Raw genomic sequence first — 24,492 nt, forward strand, 5'->3', positions numbered from 1 at the left:
TCTTTTCCATGAAAACAAAGGTACAAGCAACATATAAAATCGAAGTCACACACAGAATGTTCATCGGTTTCTGAGACACGTAAGTTGGATAGTTTCTTCAAGTGTATTGATGGATACATCAATATAGTTTGGAAACTAAGGTTGTAGCAGATAATGCACCATTAAATTTTGGTAGCATAAACACGACAACATCAGGAAATAAGAATGTGCACAGAGTTGGAGTGCAGATTAGGAAAACATATTTTGCCTATTTGTTGTGGGGCTCATATTCTGCATAAAGAAATTTCTGCACCTTTTGCGAAAATAATACCCATAGATGTTGAGAACTTGGTTTTCAAAATATACAATCATTTTAGTATTTTTGCTGCGAGAACAGAAAATCTGAAAATATTCTGTGAATTTATTGGGTGCCATTATGAGAGTCTTTTATACCACTCAAAGATAAGATTCCTCTCTTTACTTTAATTATACGTCAGTATTAAGCGATAAAGGCCTATTTTTTGAGTGAGGAATTGCTATAGTCAATTTTTTTCAAGATGATACAAGTGAACTATGGCTATATTTTCTGCATGCACTATAATGATACTATTTTAAAAATTGAAAGGGGTGATATAACAGTAATTGAAGTTTCTGTTCAATATTTTCAACTCCTACAGAATAGAACAGAACGTTTTTCCATTCTCAGCAAAATGTTTACTTATGAAACTTGTAAAAGAAGGTAGTATGAAGGAGAAATATGTTTTCTTTGTTTCAAATAGGTTTTATTGTGAAGTGGTAAAATACTTAGAAACATGGTCACTTTGTTTTTTGAAGATGTCAAGAAACTGAGGTATTTACTCCTTGACTCAAGAATTTGCTATGAACAATTCCAAGTGTGATTTTCATATATCCATCAACAAGCAAAACATAATTCAAATTCATTGGAATTTAATGATAATATTTATGACATTTACTGTGCAATTTAAAAAGCCGTTGAAAAATATCTTGAAGATTGGGGGGGGGGGAGAAAAGAAACAATGATGGCTAAGTGGAGGTCAGTGTACAAAGATTTAGTACAGGCTGAGTCAAATTTAAAAGTGATTGTGCCTCTTATAAAATTCTTGTTTACTCTACTCTGCCTGGTACAAATGTTGATTGTGAAAAACTCTTCAGTGTTATTAAAACTTATTGGCGAGAGGATAAAAGTACACTCCTGGTATCAACACTCGAACAAGTAATGAAAGTGAAATTCAATGTGGACATGACCACAATAAAGGACGATTTATACATACTCAAGAAAGCAAAATCATACCAGAAATATGAACGATGGTGCCATTGGTGAGTAAGTATTTGTAATTTGCTAATTACATTAGACCCATAAGTAATTTGAATCTGTAGAGTGTAGACCTATTTTATAGGGGCTATAATAGAAGCAATAACAAATAGCCACCCTTATTTTCGTTTTCTTTTTTATGTTTTGTGCATGCGCACCTTCAACCTATAGACTATACTCTTTTTGGTCAACAAATATCTGGTCACCCTATTAAAATGTATACATAGAATTTCCTTTACTAAGTATAGGATATAACAAGATTTTTTTTTATTTTACAGTAGATTGAACTGGTCCTTTTTGTTTGTGTTCAAATTAAGTAGCCATAAAAAGAACAGAATAGGATTTCCAAATCGGTAATTCAAAAAAGTTCGATTCCCGATGAAGGCACATAGTGGTTAAAACACCAACTCAATCAATTCCAACAAAGAGAGTCAATTGTTTACAAGAAATGAGAAAATTGCGCTTTAAATATTGTTATGTAAAAGTAGGGGACAATGAAGGTTAAATTGTCTTGCATTATTTTTAATACAGGGTGTCCCACGAACGGCGCAACTGGGAATTAAGAGTGGCGTTACTTTGTAACCGAAACCTGTACATACATAAGTCATACACCAAATGTTAGCCCTGTCCAAGTAGATATTTTTAAACATAGAAACAACAAACGGGGTGCAGTGTTGTTCATGCAGTGTTGCCAAATGTAAGTGAAAGTGTAAATTTATTTTTCCATAAAGCATGGAAAATTGCATGTCAAATATTCGTACGGAAATTTGGACGTCAATTTCCACCTTGGGTAGGTGGACTATTTCGCCGTCTATAGTTCAGAGAAGAAAACCGATCGTTTTCGCGTATAGCCAATCCTAAAATGCCTCGTAAAGACGTACCGGTCCAAATGGGTGTTTTAAAAAAACATATGAGGTACAGTGGCAACACTGTTGATGTTTGAAGGCAACAAAATGTGTTTTTAGTGATGGTCTATGACATGGAAATACTGGAAACAGGAAAAAAGAAAATGAAAATTATGGTGAAAAAAGTGTTACTTACCTACTCCTGGCAACCATGCAATGCGCGTAACAGGCAGTGTAGCTTTACAAAAGATGTTGAAAATGACAACCATTTTCCCTAAGGCATTCATCAACACGTTTTATCATGTTGGAAGCAACTTTATGCAAGGTTGATTGGTTTATATTGTTAATGGCTGTGCAAATGTTTATTTTTAGATCATCAAGTGTTCTTGGGTTATTAATGTAAACTGTTTGTTTCAAATAACCCCACAGAAAAAAATCTGGAGACGTCAGATCCGGGGAGCGACTGGGCCATAAGTTTTTGCTTATAATGTGATCGCCAAAAAACTCTGTCAACATGTCTAAAGTTTCATTAGACGTGTGACATGTTGCGTAGTCTTGTTGAAACCAACAATCACGTTCCAACAGAGAAATAAACTGTGTGATAAGGTCACGATAAACTATTCCGTCAACTGTTGTGTTGAAGAAGAATGGACCGATTATTTTTCTCCGCGAAATCGCGCACCACACACCGATCTTTTGTGGATGAAGTGATTGTTCATGTAACAAATGGGGATTGTTACTTGACCAGTGTCGAGAATTTTGACTGTTGACATATCCATTTAAGTGGAACCATGCTTCATCCGTGAAAAAAACCTTATCCAAATATTCACACCATTGTCTCTAATAAAATTTCTAAACCACTGGCAGTATCTTACACGTGCACCTTTGTCTGCTTCCTTCAGTTCTTGCACAGCCTGTACCTTATATGCATGTAGGTGCAATTGTTTTAACGCTCGGTGAGTTGTTGTTTTTGATACACCTGACTGTGCAGCAAGTTTACGAACAGATTTCCTGGGAGATTGTGATATTCTCTGCTCCACATCCTGCAGCACACCTTGTGTCAAAACTGGTGGTTGTCTGTGGTAGGGTTTGTCATTAACTGAGCCTGTTTCACGAAATCTGGAAACAAGTCGATATATCGTCGAATTTTCTGGAACACTGTTATTCGGATATTTCTCGCGAAACACAGTTTTTACACTAGCGTACGATTTTGAACAAAAAAAATGTTCCACAATGAACACCCTCTCTTCCAAAGAGTACTTCATTTCACAGAACAATTCTAATCTTCCCCTACGAACAATGCGAATTGCACGGCTCAAACAGTTTTGAGTACACAACTAACTGATTCTTTTGTTCTCGTTCGGTGGGCGCTCTTATCGCATTGCATGGTTGCCAGGAGTAGGTAAGTAACACTTTTTTCACCATAATTTTCATTTTCTTTTTTTCCTGTTTCCAGTATTTCCATGTCATAGACCATCACTAAACACACCTTTTGTTGCCTTCAAACATCAACAGTGTTGCCACTGTACCTCATATTTTTTTTAAAACACCCATTTGGACCGGTACGTCTTTACGAGGCATTTCAGGATTGGCTATACGCGAAAACGATCGGTTGTCTTCTCTGAACTATAGATGGCGAAATAGTCCACCTACCCAAGGTGGAAATTGACGTCCAAATTTCCGTACGAATGTTTGACATGCAATTTTCCATGCTTTGTGAAAAAATAAATTTACACTTTCACTTACATTTGGCAACACTGCATGAACAACACTGCACCCCGTTTGTTGTTTCTATGTTTAAAAATATCTACTTGGACAGGGCTAACATTTGGTGTATGACTTATGTATATACAGGTTTCGGTTACAAAGTAACGCCACTCTTAATTCCCAGTTGCGCCATTCGTGGGACACCCTGTACTATTAATTCCAATCTATTTCAGGGGGGGGGGTAGAATCTAAAAAAATATCCACTCTTGGTACGCCTTTGTATTGCAGAATGGTCTACAAATTTACTTGAAAACCTGCAAAAGTAGTTGAATTTGTTTTGGCTTAATGAGTAGGAACCAGAATTTAAAATTGTACCAATTAGCGCTGGTAATATAACGTCTCCTAAAGCATTGTAAAAACCGTCGCACCCACCCAAGTGGCGCCAGAATCTAGTTTTATTTGTCGACGTACGTAAGGTTCGACAATGGTTGGAATTACTTTGCTCTTTTCACGAATTTGACCCTTATGGCATCGAATCGCAAATATTCCAACTAACATGCTGACCAGAATGGATATTAGGCCTATGCTGCAACTTAAGTTATAAATCATTCCTCTTTCCCTTCCTTATTCGCCACGTCTTGCATGTTTTGACAAAGTCTGTCCTAGATTCTATCTGCCAATCTCCCTTATTACCCCGAGCCAGTGGAAAGAATAGAAAAGAAAGAAAAAACGGATTGATGATGCATGCACGCAATCGAGTTCCCTCCCGTAAGGTTGATTGTGCTGTTTCCGCTATGAGAACGGTTAACGTGAAAACTTTCGTATTATCAGCGATAAAGTTATACATTTGCATTGAGTTCCTGGGAACTTCATTGTGAAATGAAAGACGTGATAGTCGCTTTTTCTCCCACACTTTAGAATACACGAGGCTGACGCCGTGTCAAAGCATACAAATTAGTGATGTTCGAAAGTTGTTCGAGTAGGTGGGTGTAGCTGACAATTCATCTTATGAGTAGAAATTTTAAGAGTTGGGGTATAGTGGGATCCATAGGTATTGCTCAGCAAATTGCCCATGACTATTTTCGTTGGTTTTTATATTCATCCTACGTAAGGTTCAGAGGTTGTAAGCAGATTGTTTGGTGTTTTGTGCCAGTTCTTGAAGCTCTCATTGCATAAAACAAAGGGAGTAAACGTGGTGATGCACAATTTGCTTGAAATTACATTACTTATGGATCCCACTGTACATCGGTGTGCCCAAGTGTTGTGTAAAAGGAAAGGGGAGGTACTGCCAAATCTCGATTACAATAATTTTTATTCACCGCTACGTGTCATGATCTTTTCAGTCATCGGATTTTTTCCAAAGTAAAGAGGACTGGACCTACAGTTTAAACTGGCATCCGAACCACTCTGTGCCTCCCCTCCCTTAATTACAAGGCAACGACACAAGCACATGGCATCAGAAAGGCAACATATTTTTTTAGTTTGGCGCCTTGTTTCGACGTTGCGAACGCTCCAAAACGTAATTTTATCCGGAATGTTTTGCCATTAATACATTTTGCAAGTGCGATAAAACAAAATAAGTATATGACAATAAATAATCAAATAGATAACTGCTTTGGTTTGTCCAAATAAGTCGTAATAAATCAATTCTGATTTGTGAATTTTTCCACGTTGTTTACGTCTCGGTACAGTGGGATCCATGAGTATTACCGTGCAAATTGTCCCGCGCCTTGTTCGTGCACTTTATTTGACCCAATAAGAGCTTCAAGAATTAAAAGAAAACTCAAAACAAGCTGTTGACAACTTCTGCACCAGCATACATAAAAATCCACCGCTTAAAAACACATAGATGTAAGAGAAAAAATAATGAAAATAGTCATGACAATTTGCATGGTAATACTCATGGATCCCACTGTACCAACCCTACTTGCAATTCAATTACGTTATTCCGCCCAGTAACGACGCCAGAGGGGGCGCAGGGGAAGCCTCCGTAAGCAAACAAGAAAAACTTAGACAAATAAATGCTGTTTTAGCCCAAAATACCAAAATATGCATTATACAAGGCAGGCATTATACGTATACTAAATGTGACTGACTACCTGTTCAAGAAAATATTCTTCTCGTCTCCTCCCTGATGCTGCAACCATGAAATAGTTAGGCAAGACTACACATTCACTTTGCTACGTCCACTCTAAACTCGTTCTTCCTTCACGACGTCTTGTGCAACTTACCACAGTAACGTCCATTGTAACACAGAACAAGAATAAACCCTTCATACCTAGGCATACTTACTGCATTGTATGACTCCCTTACTGTGTATGCAAGATTCTTTTAAACAAGCAGCGAATTGGAAATTGCCTTGGTTTAAACTGCAAGCTGTTGGGCCGTTTTGTCACATTTGCGAGCAAATAAATCAAACGCTGCACATGCATTTATCTTTCGTTATCTGAAGGCCGTACTCTTTTGTTAAGCAAAATGTCAAGATAAGGTTTATTCCTTGCAGATTTGGAGGATTAGCTAAAATAAAAACAAAGGAGAGCTTATGTTATTAGCACCGCGAGCCTATATAATCTCCATGGAAGTGGCGTATTTATGTAGGGGAGAGGGGCATCAAGCCTGAACCTACCCGGTATATTCTAGAACCCAAACAATGTGATTATCGATTGTAAAAGCATTCGCCACCGTATTGGAACGGCCCTGCGGTGAAGTTGAGAAATACACTAAAGGGGGGGGGGGGAGGGGGTGCTCGCCGGTTACCTACACTTTATCCCGACAATCTCTGGAGCAAGCGAATGAAAACAAGTCTGTCAATAAAATGTAACAGAGGATCCCATTGCTCCCCTGTGAAATTATTTTAGCCCTATTAATTTAATATTGTTTTAAGTTTGCAAAAAAGTGTCTTCAAAAATACAGTTTTCAATTATTAGCTAATGTGAAATTGAACGTGTTGAAAATATATTTCAAATCCTTTTTTCAGACACTATTGCATTAGCACCGACTTGTAGCTAACCCCTTTTTGCGTGAATCACGATGATAATAACGTCTTTGATATTACTACTACTACTACTACTATTATTATTATTATTGGCACGTTTATCCTGGTGCTGCCCCCCCCCCCGACACAAATTCGTGGATTCGCCTCTATTCTCTATTGTAATATGCCTTTCTTTCAGCTTTTGCTGTAATAATAGGCCACTACAATCAACGATTTCTTGGGGCGCCCTCTTAAGGAAAATTTCCACCGCCCGCTTGGCGGTCCCAGTCCGGCCCTGGCATCCATCATATTTATCATGTCAGCGAAATATATAGTGTTCAAAATTAATTAAAAATCATGTGTCGCTTCACAACTATTTGAAACTTACACCCTTGATTGAAAAAAAAAACCTAGCTTGTGTATCAGTTCACTTAAATACAGTGATACAATGCTACCCCGTTCGTAATACCAGTAAAATGCTCCGCGGCTAAAAAGGATTATGATCTTCGCGAGAAAGTAATGACAGTATTGTCAGGCAGGGAAATATATGTCTCCACGATATTTACTGAGGTGATAATATACAAGTAAATCGTGTTGGCGATATATGTATATAGTTACCACGTTTTGAGTGCTAGCCAAGACCGTGATTCAGGTAAGGAAATCACCATAACGTGGAATGTTTTAATTTATTTTGGTTGTCGTACATAGTCAGCGAGAAGGACGAATATCTGATGTTCCGCATAGGTCAGAGATATGTTTTAGTTTACCTCGCATATCTATCGTTCATACTTATAGATCTTGTCCAGTCTTACGGCGGGTGCCCTACGTGCTGGCAAAGGGAAGTGGGGAAGCGACCAATCCAATGCGATAAGAAACGCAGCAGCCTGTAGAACGAGGTGCGCGCAGCGCTTCTTCTCGACGTCGTAACACACTGTGCCACCGTTTTGCCTGTTGGTCTGCTGCGTATTCCCCGCTCCCCCACTTCCCTTGCCAGCATGAGGGCCGGTTAGTTCATTAAACTCTCCAGCCTAAATATTGCGTATTTTCTGGAAGCAAAAAGTCCTTGCCTTGACTTACCTCACCCAACAGGTCGTTAGTTGCCGAGCCCCTAGTCGATAGCTTCCTGGAGATGAGGCCTGCTCGAGAAATGGTTCTTAAAGCCGCCCACCGTAAGAGTAGACAAGAGTTATAGCCAGAACGACAAATTTCAGGCCACTAATCAACAAATTTTGCAAACCTTATATGAAAAAATAATATTGTGACACAGGAAAGAAAATTTTTCGAAAATTATTTTGGTTGTGATGGAAAATGATCACAAGACTACTTTGATTTTGCAACATAGGTAATTACCATTATTTTTTGTACAATATATTTACATACTAATTATTGCGTTTCCATTTTTTCCTCGCTCTGCTATCGTATGTACAAAGTACAGATCTTACATTGTTTTTTTTTCCGAATGTGACGAACCGAACGTACATGAAATACCTCTGTTTTTGACGGGAAATGCAGCACGGAAAAGCGGACGATATATATCGCCGGCACGATATGTATCGTGGAGACGATATATCGCCGATATCACGATACGGAAACAAATATCGTATCGTATCGTCTGTGACGATATATCGCGATACCTAATTTCCGATATCGTCCATCCCTATTGTACAGCTTTGCATCGACAGTGCCTGTTAGCATTTATCCGCACCACTATTGATAATGGTGGTGTAGTCGGTAATGCGTTCGACTGCCATGCGGTAGACCCGTGTTCGATTCCCGGTATGGGTGATCTAAGGTCGGAATATTTCCTGACTTATCCGCACATAAAGAGGCTCTGGTGTCACCTAGCCTCAAATAATGGGTCTCTGGGTGTAAAAGTTTTCATGATTCTGTTTACAACTTTACCTGTCATTACAGACTGTCGTTTATTCCTAACAAAGCCTTGTGCAGATTTCAGGGCTGTTTCGATAAGCGAGTTAGAAGAGAGCAAATTCAGCGTGTATGTGCAAACAAAATAGCCAATCAACCAGATTAACTAATTATTGATTTCAAGAGGGGTACGTTCTTCGCATCTAGTCTGTTTGGGTACTTAATGTATGAACGATTGAAACTTGTCGAAGGTAAATTCCTCCCTCGCATGCTAAAAACACACACGTACGTACACACGCTTTTACTTGTTTCCCCCCCTACCGTACAGGCACCTTTTTCAAATCTGATAACATAATCTAATAATCGTTGTAACGATTGTGTTAACGAAAGAAATGTATATAAATATATTCGAATGTTTGATCATAAGGTAATACACCACTGTATTGGTAGTCCCCCTTGTTAATAATAAATGGACTCCCTGATGGCGTTGTGGTAACGTCGCAGCCTTGCAATTAAAGGGTCTCAGGTTCGATACCTGGTGGAGGGACATAGTGATTTGGATTCCACTTTAAAATATAGGTCCAGTTCTTATTATCCAATGTGTGCATAAGAGTGGACTTAAAATCTCAAACTCAATTGCGAATAATAAAATTTCAAAAACAGTTTGTATTCTTACGTTTGTGATAGTTTCCATGTTATTGCACAATGTTAATTTTGCAATCGCTGATTTCTCTCTCGTTTTGATTACCGTGTATCTGCGTACATTAAAACAGATTGTCAATAAAATTACCTTAATTATAATGTAATTATTATAAATTATGTACGCATGTACTTTTTCTTTTTTTAATCATGTAATTAAATTGTTGGAATACATTGCTCGCATCAAATTAAAACCTAATTACGTTTATTAAATTATCTCATTAAACATACCTATAGCGTGAATATTACTGTAAACAATTATCGGATAATTTGTCTAATTATTCTATGCCTACTGGTGAGTTTGTCAAATTGACTATTTTGTATTATTTCTGGAGCAGTGGTAATTGTAACACGGCAGTTCTGCCCTAAAATAGGCGATTGTTAGAAGCTAATGGATGATATTTAACGAACAACTTCCCCCCACAATTCATTGCGCGAAATCACGCTACGCTCCGCTGCCATATTTCGGTCAAGCAGATCAGATCCTGCGTTGAAAACATGACGGTCTTTAACGAAGCGATTCAAGATGTGGTAATCATGATCAGAAAAATGTGTACGTATAAAATAGCGCAAAATTCTATTTCTCGCTGTAAGAAGCCTCTCTCATACGCTTTCCTTAACACGTGCGAATCGGTTTTACAGACTTCATGCTGTTTCTTCCAAAAGTGCACTGCGTCATGACGTCAAATAGCATCTATTATGTCCATTCGTACAACACGAAAAAACAAATATATCTTTAATATGAATTACTATAAATAACAGTATTCTTAAAACTTTTCCAGCAGTTACAGTACAAATGCATTACGATGTACAATTTTTAAACAGAAAAATACGAATGTACAGCCAACGGCAAAGATAATGGTAGGTAAATTGTCCACCGCTTTTTTCATAACTTTTTTTATTATACATCCCGTGTTGTTTTAAAGGAATGAAACTATGTTGGTTCGAAGCAGGCATTGTTCTCTGCTTATTGACATCATTATTTGAATTCATTGTCATTACATTGTGTAATTCAGACCGAATTAAAATGGTGGTAGACAATTCGCCTACTGTTTCTTTCGCCGTTGGGTGTACTAACTATATACTCTATACCAAAAATATTTAGCTTTGGGTGCTCTTCCCACTTGGATAATTCATCTTGCACAGCATAGTGCAAGGATTGATTGATTTGGTGTTATAAGTCCACTTTATGCACAATAAGGCTAATCGGGACTGGACCTACAGTTTAAAGTGGGATCCGAACCACTATGTTCCTCCACCGACTATCGAACCCTGGACCTATAGTGCAAGGAAGATTAAATTTGAAACAAAACATGTACAAGAAACTTCTAAGGATTCAATCTGTTCGTCGGCCACCATGTTGGAAAAATGGCCGCCGCTGTGGAAATTTTGAGAAAAGAACGAAAATGATAAGCTTGACATGAAACATGTTAAAGTTCGATGAACCAGTTTTGTATTTTGGTAGAAGTAGCGATGGTACACTTGCCTCTTTTGGTCTTGAAATGAATGTGTTTGGGATGATTGAAGTCAATTTTAAAATAAAATACATCTTGTGTCTTTATTTCGAGAATTCGTGCATTGGCGATATATTTTATTTCGTGTCAGCAAATTTTTCTTCCTTAACATGGGAAAAGGAAGAGCTGCAGACAATTCAGAAATCAATATCGTGTTTCATATTCTGTTTGTTCATTGGATTGGTACCACTTGCAGAGGCTTTACTTCAGACAGCAAAGGTGAAAGACTACGGTAAAATGTCAACTTGCTTAATGCTCCGTAGGAAAGAGTATTTCTCATAGAGTCGTTTCGTTTCCATATTAGATGAATCTGAAGTTACTGGGTCAGCGGTTATAAAATATTTGCCCAAGGATCTGTGTGTCCCAGTTGTAATAATCATAGAATCTTGTTCTCGTCAGAACTTAGATTTAAATATTTGCTTCTTATTTGTCAGAAATACGTTTTGCAAAGTTAAGAGAAACTCAGAAATGCATTGGAATATTAAAGTGATTTTATTAGGTTTAGTAATGAATTGACGTTTTTGGAAGTGTGTTCTATCGAAGTTCTCTTCATCAGGAGACACACAATCCCGTTATTATGCCAGACACGTTGTAGTTGCACTCTTGAACCCTCCTCTTCACTTAGCTGCTGCGTGATTGGTCGCTTGCGGGGTTTTCGTCGTACACGTTACGAAAGGAGTTCGAAACTGCTAATCAGATGACCATAATCTTGAAATTTTCCCGCGCTCTTATGTTATTGAAGGCCGGAAACTACTCCGGCATGCTTTAGAGCTTCCAGTGTTTATTGTATTTCAGTAGTACCAATTTCTACATATTCTACCAAGGAAAAATGCCCCTAGTTACCCCCCCCCCCAAGATAAAATGATATTACTCTCACTGTATTCAACCCTTCAGAAGCATAATCTAAGTTGTTTGCCACCGGGAAAGTGGAGAAGTTCGTGCTATTTTGTAAAATAGAAAATTATGAACCAAGGAGAGACCCTCTGGGGAAAATTGTTATTGCACTCAACTGCACCTGCAACAATTGCAACAATAAAGAATTGAGATCAACAAAAATTCAGAAGAATTGCAACCAGTTTATGGAAAATGCCCGTTTTTGAAAGTTATAGATGGGACAATTTTAACGGGTTAACTGGCCCATAGAATACGCATTTGATTTGCATTATCAGTATCTCGGGATGTGTTAAACCTAGGAAACATTCATAACATAGTCACAATAGTTGAGGCATTATGGGGGAATTAACAACTGTACTAAAATCAAATTACACTGAATTGAATGTTGAAATAATCTCGGCATACCATCTCATTGCTGAAGTAATGGTAATCCTTCATGAAATAATTTATAAATAATATGACCGTAATACTACAAGTTAAATTCTAGTGTCTTTATACAGAAATAAAATGAACAATATTTTGAGAGGAAACAATTTTTACTTGACATTAAAAAATTACAAACAAGCACGCATAAAATTATAATAAATTTGTTCTCGCTAACATTTTTTTTTTCCTTTGCAAACATTACACTTTACATTAACATCACTATCCCCCTTTTTAACCTTCTGGTATCATTCTACACTATCGTTCACGTTCATTCTCAACATGTCATGATTCAAAAAGAAAACGTCAGATACACTCTACTTTAAACAAAGGGAAACTTACATTTCATACATCTCGTCCTTAAGAGTTGTGTGTAATTGGGCACAGAAGAAAAGGTAGCCCATGTCACAAAATAGAAAAAAGTAATACTGCTACAAACAACTCATGCACACACCACACATGCTTACTTGACAGTTCTTATATACTAATCAGTGGCGAAATTTACTTAACAAGTAAAAATTATGCCTTTCAAATCCTGGCTACCATATGTTCAGGCAGGCCAAGCAGAAGTATCTACTGTGTTAACAGTGAAAGCATGTGAAAGTGACAGTTCTTTACAGGAGTAAAGTTTCATATTAGCACAAGGCATAGATAGTAATAACAATAATAATCATAGAGTGTACGTTTTTACAGTGCTCATATGCCTTGAATGCCTAAAATCTAATGTCACAAAATGCTTCGCCTGTTTCTGGTCCCAACGCTGCTTGTAGCCAAGAATCAAACAACTAATGTCTGTTTTTCACTGCCAATAAACATTCACCAACACTCACACACACACACACGAACAGTGAGAAAGTTGCTTAAAATATAAAGCAGAATTGCTTTACCAGTAACAAGAAGTCATGGTGACCTTCAATTGTCGACCTTGCAACACCATAGATATATGCAAAAAAAAAAAAAAAAAATCATGGTTTTTATTTGGCATAATTTGTGAACTGAAAGACTAACCAAAAAACGTAGTCACAACCAACAGTTACACAGTAAACTCTTTGTTCAGGCTCCTTGTAAGGATATCCATTTCAAAATATGTGTGTATAGAGTGCGACACATAAAACTCTTCTCCTAATTTGAAACTATTAACACTAATGAGTATTAGAGAATGTTCTTTATTATTTTTACTTGTTAAGATTCCGTGGAGCACGTATATAAATCTATAGATTATTCACAACGCCAATCCAATATGGATCAGTCTTTTATAAACAAGTACATCATTTAGACACAGCCGTGTATCCCCCACATGCGTAAATTGAAAGGAACAAGCACCATCAAGTGTACAATTTCAAGTTCATACTCAACAAGTACTAACAGATCACCAGTCTCCCAACAAACAAAACATTCCTCGTGAAAAAAGGAATAAAATAATTTAACATCTTAGAAAGTAAACGAACCAGACATACACACCTGTCTATCCATTTTACAACTACCCGCTGTCACAGGTTGAGAACCTATTTACACAGCAGCACCACCAACAGGTAGGTGCAGGAACAAGCATAGAATGAACGTAAGGTAATGTCCAGCAGAGGCTTCACATGGTTTTCATAAATAGTTTTTTTTTTTATATTTAAATGCAATCTTAAAGAAACCCTATGTTTTTGCTTTTATCTTTCGAAGTAGTTTTATTATGCTTTAGTTTGAAAATATGCTGTATTATAGTCTTAATTTTTATGATTCCACATACCTTCACGTAACCAGATTCATGTAAAAAAAGGTGCCGGCCCCCGTGGCGGAATGGTTAGCACATCGCGTTATGACGCCAGGGGTCCCGGGTTCAAATCCTGGCCTGGACACGGATGTTTGTAAATGTCCATTCATCACTTTCATCATATCATCACTCATCCCCATCTTCGCAAATTAGCCAAAAGTGGCACAAAGGCGAAGTAAAATAAAGCAAATCAATCAATCATGTAAAAGGTAGCAGCCATATATGTAAAATGTTATGCTTTTGCTTTGCCATGTTGTGGACATTTCGTGCAATGCACAGGTAGGTTACTGCTGAAGCTACCAAAATATCACCTAAGATGGTCTTTCTACTGGTACTGGTAGCAATGTTTGTACAAAGCAAGAGATTCAACTAAACATTGTCAAACCTTACACTAACTCTGGCTTGTTGTCTATTCATGTGAGTAAGCCCAATCCGGCATTTTATCTTTTCATATTTTCCTATTCATTCACATATATGGGAGAAGTCCTGAAACACATTTACATGATTTCACGACATAATGTCCCTAGTTACGAGTGACATATTCATTGTAATTACAGTTGTGAGCATCAAGTCTATCAAATGCAGTAATTAAACACAGAGGGGGCTACATTACAAAGTGCAGTAACTTGGTGCTTAATTGTATTAGACTTATATATATGAGTTCGCCTCATCTGTTGCAAATTAATATTTCAGTAAACAAATAGTGCATATATGTGTTTTGTAGTGTTACATATGTTCAGACCTTACAATACTGTTGGAACGTGTAGACCATAAAATGCAAGATGAAAGCCAGATGGACGATGTCATGTTTGTTGGGAGAAAGAATTTGTAATTCAAGAAAACAGACAAAACGTTACACCTTACATTTGTCACAGACTATGTCACTATCACGATGGTGCTTATTCTCGTAGGGAATGATATAAAATTCGCGCTTTTTACAAGCTGAAGTCCATTTCTACATGTACATGGGCAACATAGCGATATCTATTCCTGCAACATTCAACTGCACAACTCAAAAATGCACAATACTGCTGTCAAGTTTTCTTAAAAACCTAAACGTTATAACAGATCACAGGGAATTGCTAAAGATAGAATACCTCTACACGTGCATGCTTTTTGGTCTTTGACTACCAGTCTTTTCCTAACTCTTTACACACAGGTACGCGTGTAGGCGTGCTTATAAATTAGAAGCATTTTCGCTGCAAAATCACAGTATGGGCGATTCTTCTAGTGCATGTATCGTAGAGAAGGAAGAATCCGATGGTTTTGTTCATTGGTATACATAACATTTTAAGTAGTTCATTGTGTTGCGGGCTGTTTAGGATCCGTGGTAGACTCTTCGTCTTCCGACAAAGAAACGCCTAACTGTTTCAGTTGCGGCAAAACAGGTAAAGGCCTGGCAACCCACGACTTAAACGACTTAAGATCATTGGCCGCTTTTTGCATACTCTCCAGTTTCTCGATCGTGGGATACAGCTTCTGTTCGATCCACTCGCCGACCGTGTACACATCAAAGATTTCCGACAGAGCTTCCTTGGCGGCTTTTACCAAGGACGTGTACGTGTGGTACATCCTCGGATGGTCCATCATGAGCTCGTCTACTCGCAAGGGAATGGAGTAGTTCCGTCGGATGTTGTAGTCCGTCATCCATCCCCTAGCTTTCGTGGCACTGTGTATGAACTCCTTCACCTCCTTCTCGGCGGCATGGAGGCGATACGTCACTTTGAAAAAGGGTGCACCTGGGAAGAAGCACCACGCGAACTTCTCCCACAGGAACGGGTCATTGTTCAAGTTGACGAAGGTGCCGTGCCTCGAAGTCTGCGAGCACCCTAGATTGGAGTAGAGCTTCTGCTTCAGGCTCTGGTTGAAGAACCCGTGCGAGGTGGCCAGGAGGTTGACGGCCAGCGACGGGATGGCCGCCGGCAGAAGTTCGCAAAGGACCGAAAAGTGGTCGTACCGCTGCCAACCCGTGATGGCTATCCCGCGAAAACCACCTTTGAACTTTGGTCCCTCCGTCGCCATCACTTCCAACCAGCGGAGATTGTTCTCCAAATGTCTCTTCACGTTCGGAATGTACATGGTCTCACCGAAAGCACCTTTGAACGCGCTCGCCGCCCACACGTGCGTGAACGCAGCGGCGTACTTGTCCCATATCATCGTCGGCACGAAGCGGTACACATCCTCTGCGTACACCCAAACCATGGGCTCCACGAGCTCGCCGATTTTGAAATCCTCCAGGTTCTGAGGCATCAGATGTCGCAGCATGTCGTCCCATATGATCGGGGTGACGTTGTACTTGTTCCGCACGTACCTCGCGACGCGGCTGACGTGAGATAAGAACAAGTTCTCTCGCAGTTGCTGACGGCACCTCGGGCACTCCCCCATCTGAAACACCTCGTCGCATCCGATGTGAAGGTAGCGGATTCGGTTATGGTACAGCATGACCTGATCGATCATCTTCTCGATGAAATACATCGACTCGTTCAAGGACGGACAGAGAGCTTGCGGCGACTCGGGAACCTCGCGAAGATTTGCGAAGCCCTTGTGCTTCAGGGCGAACTCCATGTGGCCGAAAGTCTGTACCAGGGGAATTATCTCCAACGCGTTGTTGGCAGCTATCTCTATTATGGTCTTCACCTCTCTCCTGGAGTAGTGGTTCGTCGCGGCGATAGTGTCCATAGGATCCCTGAACGGAAACATGTCCTCCCACTCCAGAAGTACCCCGGTGGCTCCCATCTGCTTCAGCATGGGGAACAGTCGCTTCAGGTAACTCACCTTCGGAGGAGCGCCCTTGAAATCGAAGTGGACGATCCTTGCTGGCGGAACGTAGGGATGCTTAGGGTCGGTGTTGATGTACGGGATCCCCATCTCGTACAAGCTCTGATAGTAAACATTGTTCCCTTGGGAATCGAACTGCCCACCGCTCTGCACATAATTTTGGTTGTGACTTCCGCTGCCTGCCGTTTCAATGTTCTGCGCTTCTAGAGTACCCTGCACGGCAACCGGACTGTTACTTCCCGCAAGGTCTTTGTTCTCCGATCGCTGCATCTTCTTCACCGTATCCTCGGGATTGTACAGTGGGATTTCCTGTACTTGAGCAACGGGAGAATTTTGTCCGCTGGTGTCCACGCTCTGCGACACCATCGGCCATCCCCTTCTGTTAGCCTCCTGCCTCTTCTCCAGGCCGTACTGCTCGAGCAGAGCCTTCCTCCTCATAAGGTCCTCTCGACTAGGTGGGTCAGGTAGGGCGACCGTCGGAGGAAACATAGTCTCCGGTTTCAACTTCACCGGCGAATCTATTCCTGGGTTCGGAACGAACTGGACGTTCTTTACGCGGTCTCGGCCTTTACCATCGGGTGCTTGCGCCATCTGGACGCTGGACGTCGGCTGCTGAAGAGCCTGGGGCAGATTCTCGCGTTGCAGGTTGTGCAAGGTTCTCAAACTCCCGGCCACGTCCGGCATCTTCTCCGAAGGGCTGTCCGTTCTGCTGATGAGCGACGTGTAGTGGACGCAGACCAGTAGGAGAATCAGGCATGCCGCAACGCCAAGAAGGGTTGATTTCCGACGCCATGCCGTGAGTCCGACTCTCCCAGCGTAGGAAGCTGCGAAATCCATGGCCATTTCAGACGCACCCCTAATCTGGAAAGATAAATTGATATGGAATTAGCGCCACAGCGTACGAAATTAGGAATCGATAACTATGTCTATAGTAATTTGTAAGTACTTATTAAGGCTCGATTAGAGCTTTGGCCGACGGGAGGGTGTCTGTTTTCTAATTTTCCTCTCCTTTCAAAAAACTGCTATAATATTCGAAAATCTAAAATAATTACGTATACTTAGAATTCCTTGTAGAGTATTTCCGTGAATCTTCATGTGGCGCGCTGTCGCTGCTGCCTAAAGCCTATACGATCGAACAAACCCAGACCACCGACCTCCGTGGCGGAGTGGTTAGTGCAGCGTGCTACGATGCCAGGGGTCCTGGGTTCGATTCTCGTCCTGGGCATGTGAGTGTCCTTTCATCAATTTCATCATGTCATCACTCATTCTCATCTTCGCGATTAGCCAAAAGTGGCAGAAAGGCGAAGTAAAATAAACCAAATCATCAATCAACAAAAACCAAAACTTTTCGTTTCCAGATGTCAGTTTCCAAGTACAAAAAGCGGTGTTACCACACGACTGATTTTTGCTCAGTCGTAAATGACACCTTCTGCTGTCAACATGCGCCCTTCGCTCGCGGTTCAGGGATAGGCAGAGGATCGGAGTCTCATTCTTTTGCTACCCTGCGCTGAACCGTTAGGGGATTTTGTTGGGGATGCCTTTGCCACCTGTTATGCTTTCAGGCATATGTTTGTCATAGGAGAATACCTCAAGAATTTCCCCTCCCCATGGCGACTGGAACAAGCCGATGGACCATATTAGTGTGACGTCATGAGTCCAAATAAAGCTAACACGCGTTTTTCTCGTATCCAAATCAATTGGATTTTCCATCGGAAGGGGTAGCTTTGATTATTGTGACAGCAGTTATGAAACAAAGTTGTGGAGCGTATCGTACATCAATGTAAAGATGAGATTTCGAAGAATACATCTATATACAGGGTGTCCGGAATGGGACTGACGGTTTTTAAAAGTGTGTGGTTTTAATATGGGCAGAGATAGGGAAGAAAGAAAACATACATTTTGAAGGAAAACTCAAAAAGTTTTGTTCAGCAAATTTTCATAGTTGTACGACTACCGGTGACGGCGCTTGTATCGCCGAAACGAAAATTATGGTCATTATCAATATTGTGTAAAATTTCATTGGCAAATTTTGGCTTGTCGTTAGGCTTAATTTCAAACGTAGTTGTTCATGTACCACATCGTGAACAGTTGGAATTCCCAGCTGCTTGCTCGCTGCGCGAATTGACTTCCTCAGGCTACGTGTGAAAAAAACTCTTATTAACTCCAACCATTCGTCTTGACACACGCGATTTACCACCACTGTGAGGTTTTCACTACATTCCCTGTCAATGAAAATTGTTCCTTCCTCGCCTGGATACTGTTGCTTGATGGAGGATCCTTGTGGTACACACGTCGAAAGTTTCGTTGAACTTGAACGCCATTTTTCGTTTCGGCGATACCAGCGCCGTCACCGGTAGTCGTACAACTATGAACATTTCCTGAACAAAACTTTTCGAGTTTTCCTTCAAAATGTATGTTTTCTTTCTTCCCTATCTCTGCCCATATTAAAACCACACACTTTTAAAATCCGTCAGTCCCATTCCGGACACCCTGTATAACACATTCCTTACAGATGAGAATGTAAATAATAAATGGAGTACGAAATCGAGTAAAGCGAATGCTCCAAACGGAATCCGATTCGGAATAGCAGCCAATGGGCGCCGCCGGTTTAATCGCCCGAGGCTGCTGGTTTCCCATCATTCATAGCGGCAGCGTGACCGACTTGAGATCGGGTGAGCTTCGGGCCGGCTTCAGGTGTGCTTGGAACTGGAATGTCCAACTATTGTATAAAAATGCATGATTTCCTTAATCCGTTATTCTTCACTTTATTCTCTGTAAGGTATGTGTGACATATAGACGTATTCTCCGAAATCTCATCTTTACATTGATGTACGATACGCATCATAATTTTGTTTCATGACTCCTGTCACAATAATTAAAGCTACCCCTTTCGATGGAAAATCCCATTGATTTGGATAGGAGAAAAACATGCTGGCCCATTGTTTAGACTGAAATCCTGGTTTGTCGTCTGCTGTGACGTCACCACTAAGATGATCCATTGGTTCAAGGGTTCACGTGACCCTCCCTGCCTTTCGACGGAAAATACAAAAATATAATTTCGAGCGATCGTGCTTTAGATATTGGCAATAGTTTCGTTTGCTACGTAAGCCTATTATACTATTGCTAATATCTAAGACAACAGCGAAAGCAAGCCACATGAACCACAACGTGAATGTTCAAGAAGAAATTCTAAGCATATGCAATTTTTCAGATTTTGGAATATCATAGCGGTTTGTCTAAAGAGGAAAATTCGAGAAAAAAAAAGCTGCCCTGGCATAGGCCAAGGTCCAGCCGAGCCTTTAATTGAGACGAGGCCGAGAATTATTGTCCGAGAATCTAGTCTCTGAAAAGAGAATACTAAATTGGAATGGAAGGAATGTGAACAGTTTCCTTACATCAAAGTTGCTATGCGACTTTTTCAAGCAACCCAAGAAGGTGACCGTGTTTATACGGCTAGAGTTCACGCATTACACTTGGTAGAGTCCTCCTTAAAAAGTAAAAGAACGTAAGAAAAGTATGGTCATATTGATCCCCTACGAACTTCCTGCGCATGTGAAAAAATGGTTAAAATTACCTTAATTTTATTCCATAATCACTTTGTATGCCATTTATAATCAATTTAATATAAGTGAACCTAAAGTGGCCCTAGTTAAGCTTCTAGGGCCATTTACAAATCTCTAATGAGAGAGAAATTTCTAAAATTAAAATAAATAACTTCTATAACTAATCAACAACGTGTACTAAATGGATATTTTCTAACATTGCTTGTAACTTAAAAGAATTACAAGACCGTTACATCTGTTCCCAAGGTGGCACATTGGTCCCAAAGCTGGCCAACGGCTTATAGTTGGCTTAGAAAATGATGCCAGGGGTTCCACAATAACTGGAATAAAATGGTTACTGACAGCCGGAGACAGTTCGTTTTCTGCATGGTGCACCTGAGGGGGGCCGGGTATATTAATATAGTACCATTTGTTAGCTGTGTTAAATACTAAAATGATTTTTGTAATGTGGGCCACCTTGGGAACACGGGCTACCTATGATTCACCTACCTTATACAGATATATGTATAAACATTTAAATTGTGCGATTTCAACGAAGAGTTTGACGCACAAAAAAAGTTGACTGAACGAAACTCGTAGAACTATTACGCGATTAGTTGAACTACAATATTTTTTTTACGAACATAATAGAGCTTGGTTTATGGAGGAGCGTGGGGGAGGAGGGTCATCAATTTTTAGAGCGACAGCTGCCGTAAATCCATAAATGTAGCTGAAATTGGCACAGTCGCTAGATATCTCAAAGGACAGGATGTTGCATTTGAGCACAATCAGACGACGCGTTTTTAACTGGCAGACGGAAAACCGAGTTTCCGTATGTTCCGAGCGCTGTACCGTGCGTAGATGGAAATTCCTAGCTGGGGGATGCTTTTTCGAGATTGGGGATAGGTTGGGCATGCTTGTATAGGTCAACATGGAGGCAGTGTAGTAGGTGTAGGGATGCCTACGAAAATTATCCCAGATGGGGGATGCTCTATGAAAATTTTCTTAACTGGGGACATGCCATCGCTCCCCACCAGCTGTGGAGAGAGTGAGGCATTACTTTTCTGCACATCTAGGTTAATTGTGGCGATGAGAATACATGAAGATGTGATTAAATATACCATGATACATCCCTGCCTTACACAAGATTGAAACCTGGGACCTCCTGGCTTCGAAGTGCATTACACAAAATCACTCCAACGCAGATGTCAGCTTCTTTGTATTCATCACTGCACCAATTTAATTTACACATATTGCATCCATATCATCACAATATTGTAGAAGAACATTAGAAGGATAAATGCAATTCAGAATCATCCACTCATGTATCTGTTACTTTTGAGACCATGTAGACTGGTGGAGACTAGTGGTCACTGGTCAGAGTCTATGAGTGAGTATCTAGCCTAATATCCAGAACAGGACTAAATGCACAATAATGTTTAGAGTTATTTTATTCCACCATTTTGACTCATTTAAATCAGGTTGATTTAAATCTGATGATTTTTTTTAAAAAAATCACTGATTAAATCACCTTAAATAAATAATTTATAGAATAATGTACATAAGGATTTTGTAGATATCAGAATAACTTTTGGTGAAAGTACATTAATCTCGTATAATCATTTAATGGTGTTTATTAGACTCTTAAGATAGGAAAATAAAGGAAATAAAATATAAGTACTGATGTTGTGAAGCTCATACAAAAGGAAATGTGAACACACATTCGTATCATTCACTAGAATGATACGCATTTCTCTTGATTTAAAATTCAATAAATTTTTATAGGCAAAAATAGCAAACATTTTGTGTAGAAAGAAACAATATACTAATCATGTTAAACCATAAATAGTGTCATTATTATTAAACTGTAAATATACATGGTAGTTGATATTTTTCAAACTATCATCGAAGAAATCTCCAAAATTCAACTACGAAGACTAAAAATATTTAAGTTAATATATTAAGTTACAATTATGGAGTACATCCAGAATGTTTTATTTTCACTGGAAGAAAAGTTACTGAAATTATTATAGTTTCATTAACACAATCAACAAACATTTTTATAGTAAGTTCATATATACAGTATCTGGAACAGAAAAATGTATATTTACACATGATTTTTTTTATTTGCTTTAATTAAACTTTCCAAATATTTTACAGGGCCGTCTTATAGAAAAAGTATTTCTATAAAAGACATAGCTATATGTATCGTGCCAAAAACCATACAAGCAATTTTAAGGGTGCTTTTTTTAAAAAAATCGATTTAATTTTTTTTAATAAAAAAATCATAATTTTTATCCACCCTGTTTAGGAGGGTCAGTCAAATTGAAAATATTATTGCTACTATAACTACCATCAACTTAAAGCTTCACGTCAATGACGTTGCCAGAATTTCTGATGGCCATACCTTCACAAAGAGCACAGATTGGCTGCCGCAGTCACGTGGTTCTCCACTGTGCACTGCGTATACGGGTTCATCGGCCATGTCTTCTGTGCAGATCAAAAACAACATTGCATGGGAATCACTGGCATACGCAGGGCGTACAGCCCCTCCAGAAATTTTGAGAAAGCAACATTTTCAAATGAAAGCAGTAAAGAACTCGGGGGAAAACGAACTGGTAAATGCAAACTTACAACCAGATTGGTTATACTACTGCTTAGTGTTAGTAATATTGTAAACGTAAAGTAGAAAGCTATTTGAAATAGGACCTGGTAACACTAGCGCAATGGAAGACTGAGAAGAGATGGTCGTGTGAAATTTTTCGTTTAGCGGACTTCGTTCGATATAACAGTTATTTTCTTATGTGTACTGTGTAAGTTGACATACTCCTATTTGTTTAGTGGAACAATACATTAATCTTCGTAACACAGGCTGCTATTTCTTGTGACGTAGTATTTTTCCTGTCCATGTGTGCGCTAGTGTACAGTGGGCTCCATGAGTATTGCCGTGCAAATTGTCCATCACCATGTTCGTGCACTTTATTTGACCCAATAAGAGCTTCAAGAATTAAAAGAAAACTCAAAACAAGCTGTTGACAACTTCTGCACAAGCATACATAAAAATCCATCGCTTAAAAACACAAAGGATGTAAGAGAAAAATTAATGAAAATAGTCATGGACAATTTGCAGAGCAATACTAGTGGATCCCACTGTACGTTCGCCATTCACCTCCTACTCGTTGTTCCGTGGTGAGATAATCTGGTACGGTTTTGTTGAATATTATATTCGTTTACATTTAAATCCGGTTGCAAACTCCCATTAAAATGAACCATAGATTACCATTTTTATGTTTGAAAAACTTTTAAAACGAAGGTTAAGAACGGTAACTTCAAAATACCTAGGTATGTTATAGTTTATCAAGTCTCTACCTAGAAAGCAGCTATGTGATATCCACTTTTGTTTTACAAGCCCCCCCCCCCGAAAATAAATCCTGCGTACGCTAGTGATGGGAATATGCAGAGAATAGCAGTTTCAACCACTGGTAACCAAATGGTGGGAACCGCAAGGTAAGCAACTGCGGAAGATGGGAGAAAATATATTTGCTAGGTTGGTACCACTGAGAAAATTTCCCCAAAGTCTTTCAGAGTTCTTAAGTGACCCGCGTCACGGTTTCTGAGAACCACTCTTTTAGAACCCACCGAGGGGGAAAAAATCTTGATATATCTTATTACCGAGTATAAAAAAAGAAGGCCAAGTTCAAGATCAAAACAAAGGCATTACTCCGCATCAAAGCAAGGGAAGATCAACGGCACCAGATCATTATTATCCTATTCCTGCTAGTGAGTTGGCACGAAAAGTGAGGGTAGCAGAACGTTAGTTTTGGTGTTACACCATTAGCTATCAAACCACACCAAGTAGCAAGGAGCAGGCTGGAGGAGGGGGGAAATTAGTCCTTGGGCAAATCAAAGATTTTTTTTATTAAAAAAAAGGGACAACACTGAATGTACGACGGAGAAATTTACACTTACCAGAGGTATATTCTGCTAACACACTACTGGAGTTTTCTGTTTCGCAAAGAACTAGTTAGAGTCAGGGTTGTTAAATGTCCAGGAATCCATAAATTCTAATGGGTTCTATTGGGTTCCACTGCATGACTGGAACCTTTTTTCTCACACAATTTAAATTCGGTACAAGTTGCGTATTGTTTCGTTGAAAAGAGGTTTCTGGACCGTATT

The 24,492-nt window shown here is 39.5% G+C and overlaps 1 protein-coding gene across 1 annotated transcript in view; it reads right to left on the minus strand.

Moving 5' to 3' along the window:
* Positions 1 to 12,337: 12,337 nt before the first annotated feature.
* The window catches only part of LOC145998445 (hexosaminidase D-like), a 104,211-nt gene continuing 92,056 nt past the window's right edge, over positions 12,338 to 24,492 (minus strand). The window contains exon 4 of the mRNA XM_083134860.1: positions 12,338 to 17,635. Within this exon, the coding sequence (XP_082990986.1) occupies positions 15,296 to 17,617 (2,322 nt within the window). The 5' untranslated portion in view covers positions 17,618 to 17,635 and the 3' untranslated portion in view covers positions 12,338 to 15,295. The remainder of the gene's footprint in view (positions 17,636 to 24,492) is intronic.

Source organism: Lepisma saccharinum, chromosome 1 (assembly GCF_977018435.1).
Source record: "Lepisma saccharinum chromosome 1, izLepSacc3.1, whole genome shotgun sequence".
In the NCBI taxonomy this organism is placed as follows: domain Eukaryota; kingdom Metazoa; phylum Arthropoda; class Insecta; order Zygentoma; family Lepismatidae; genus Lepisma; species Lepisma saccharinum.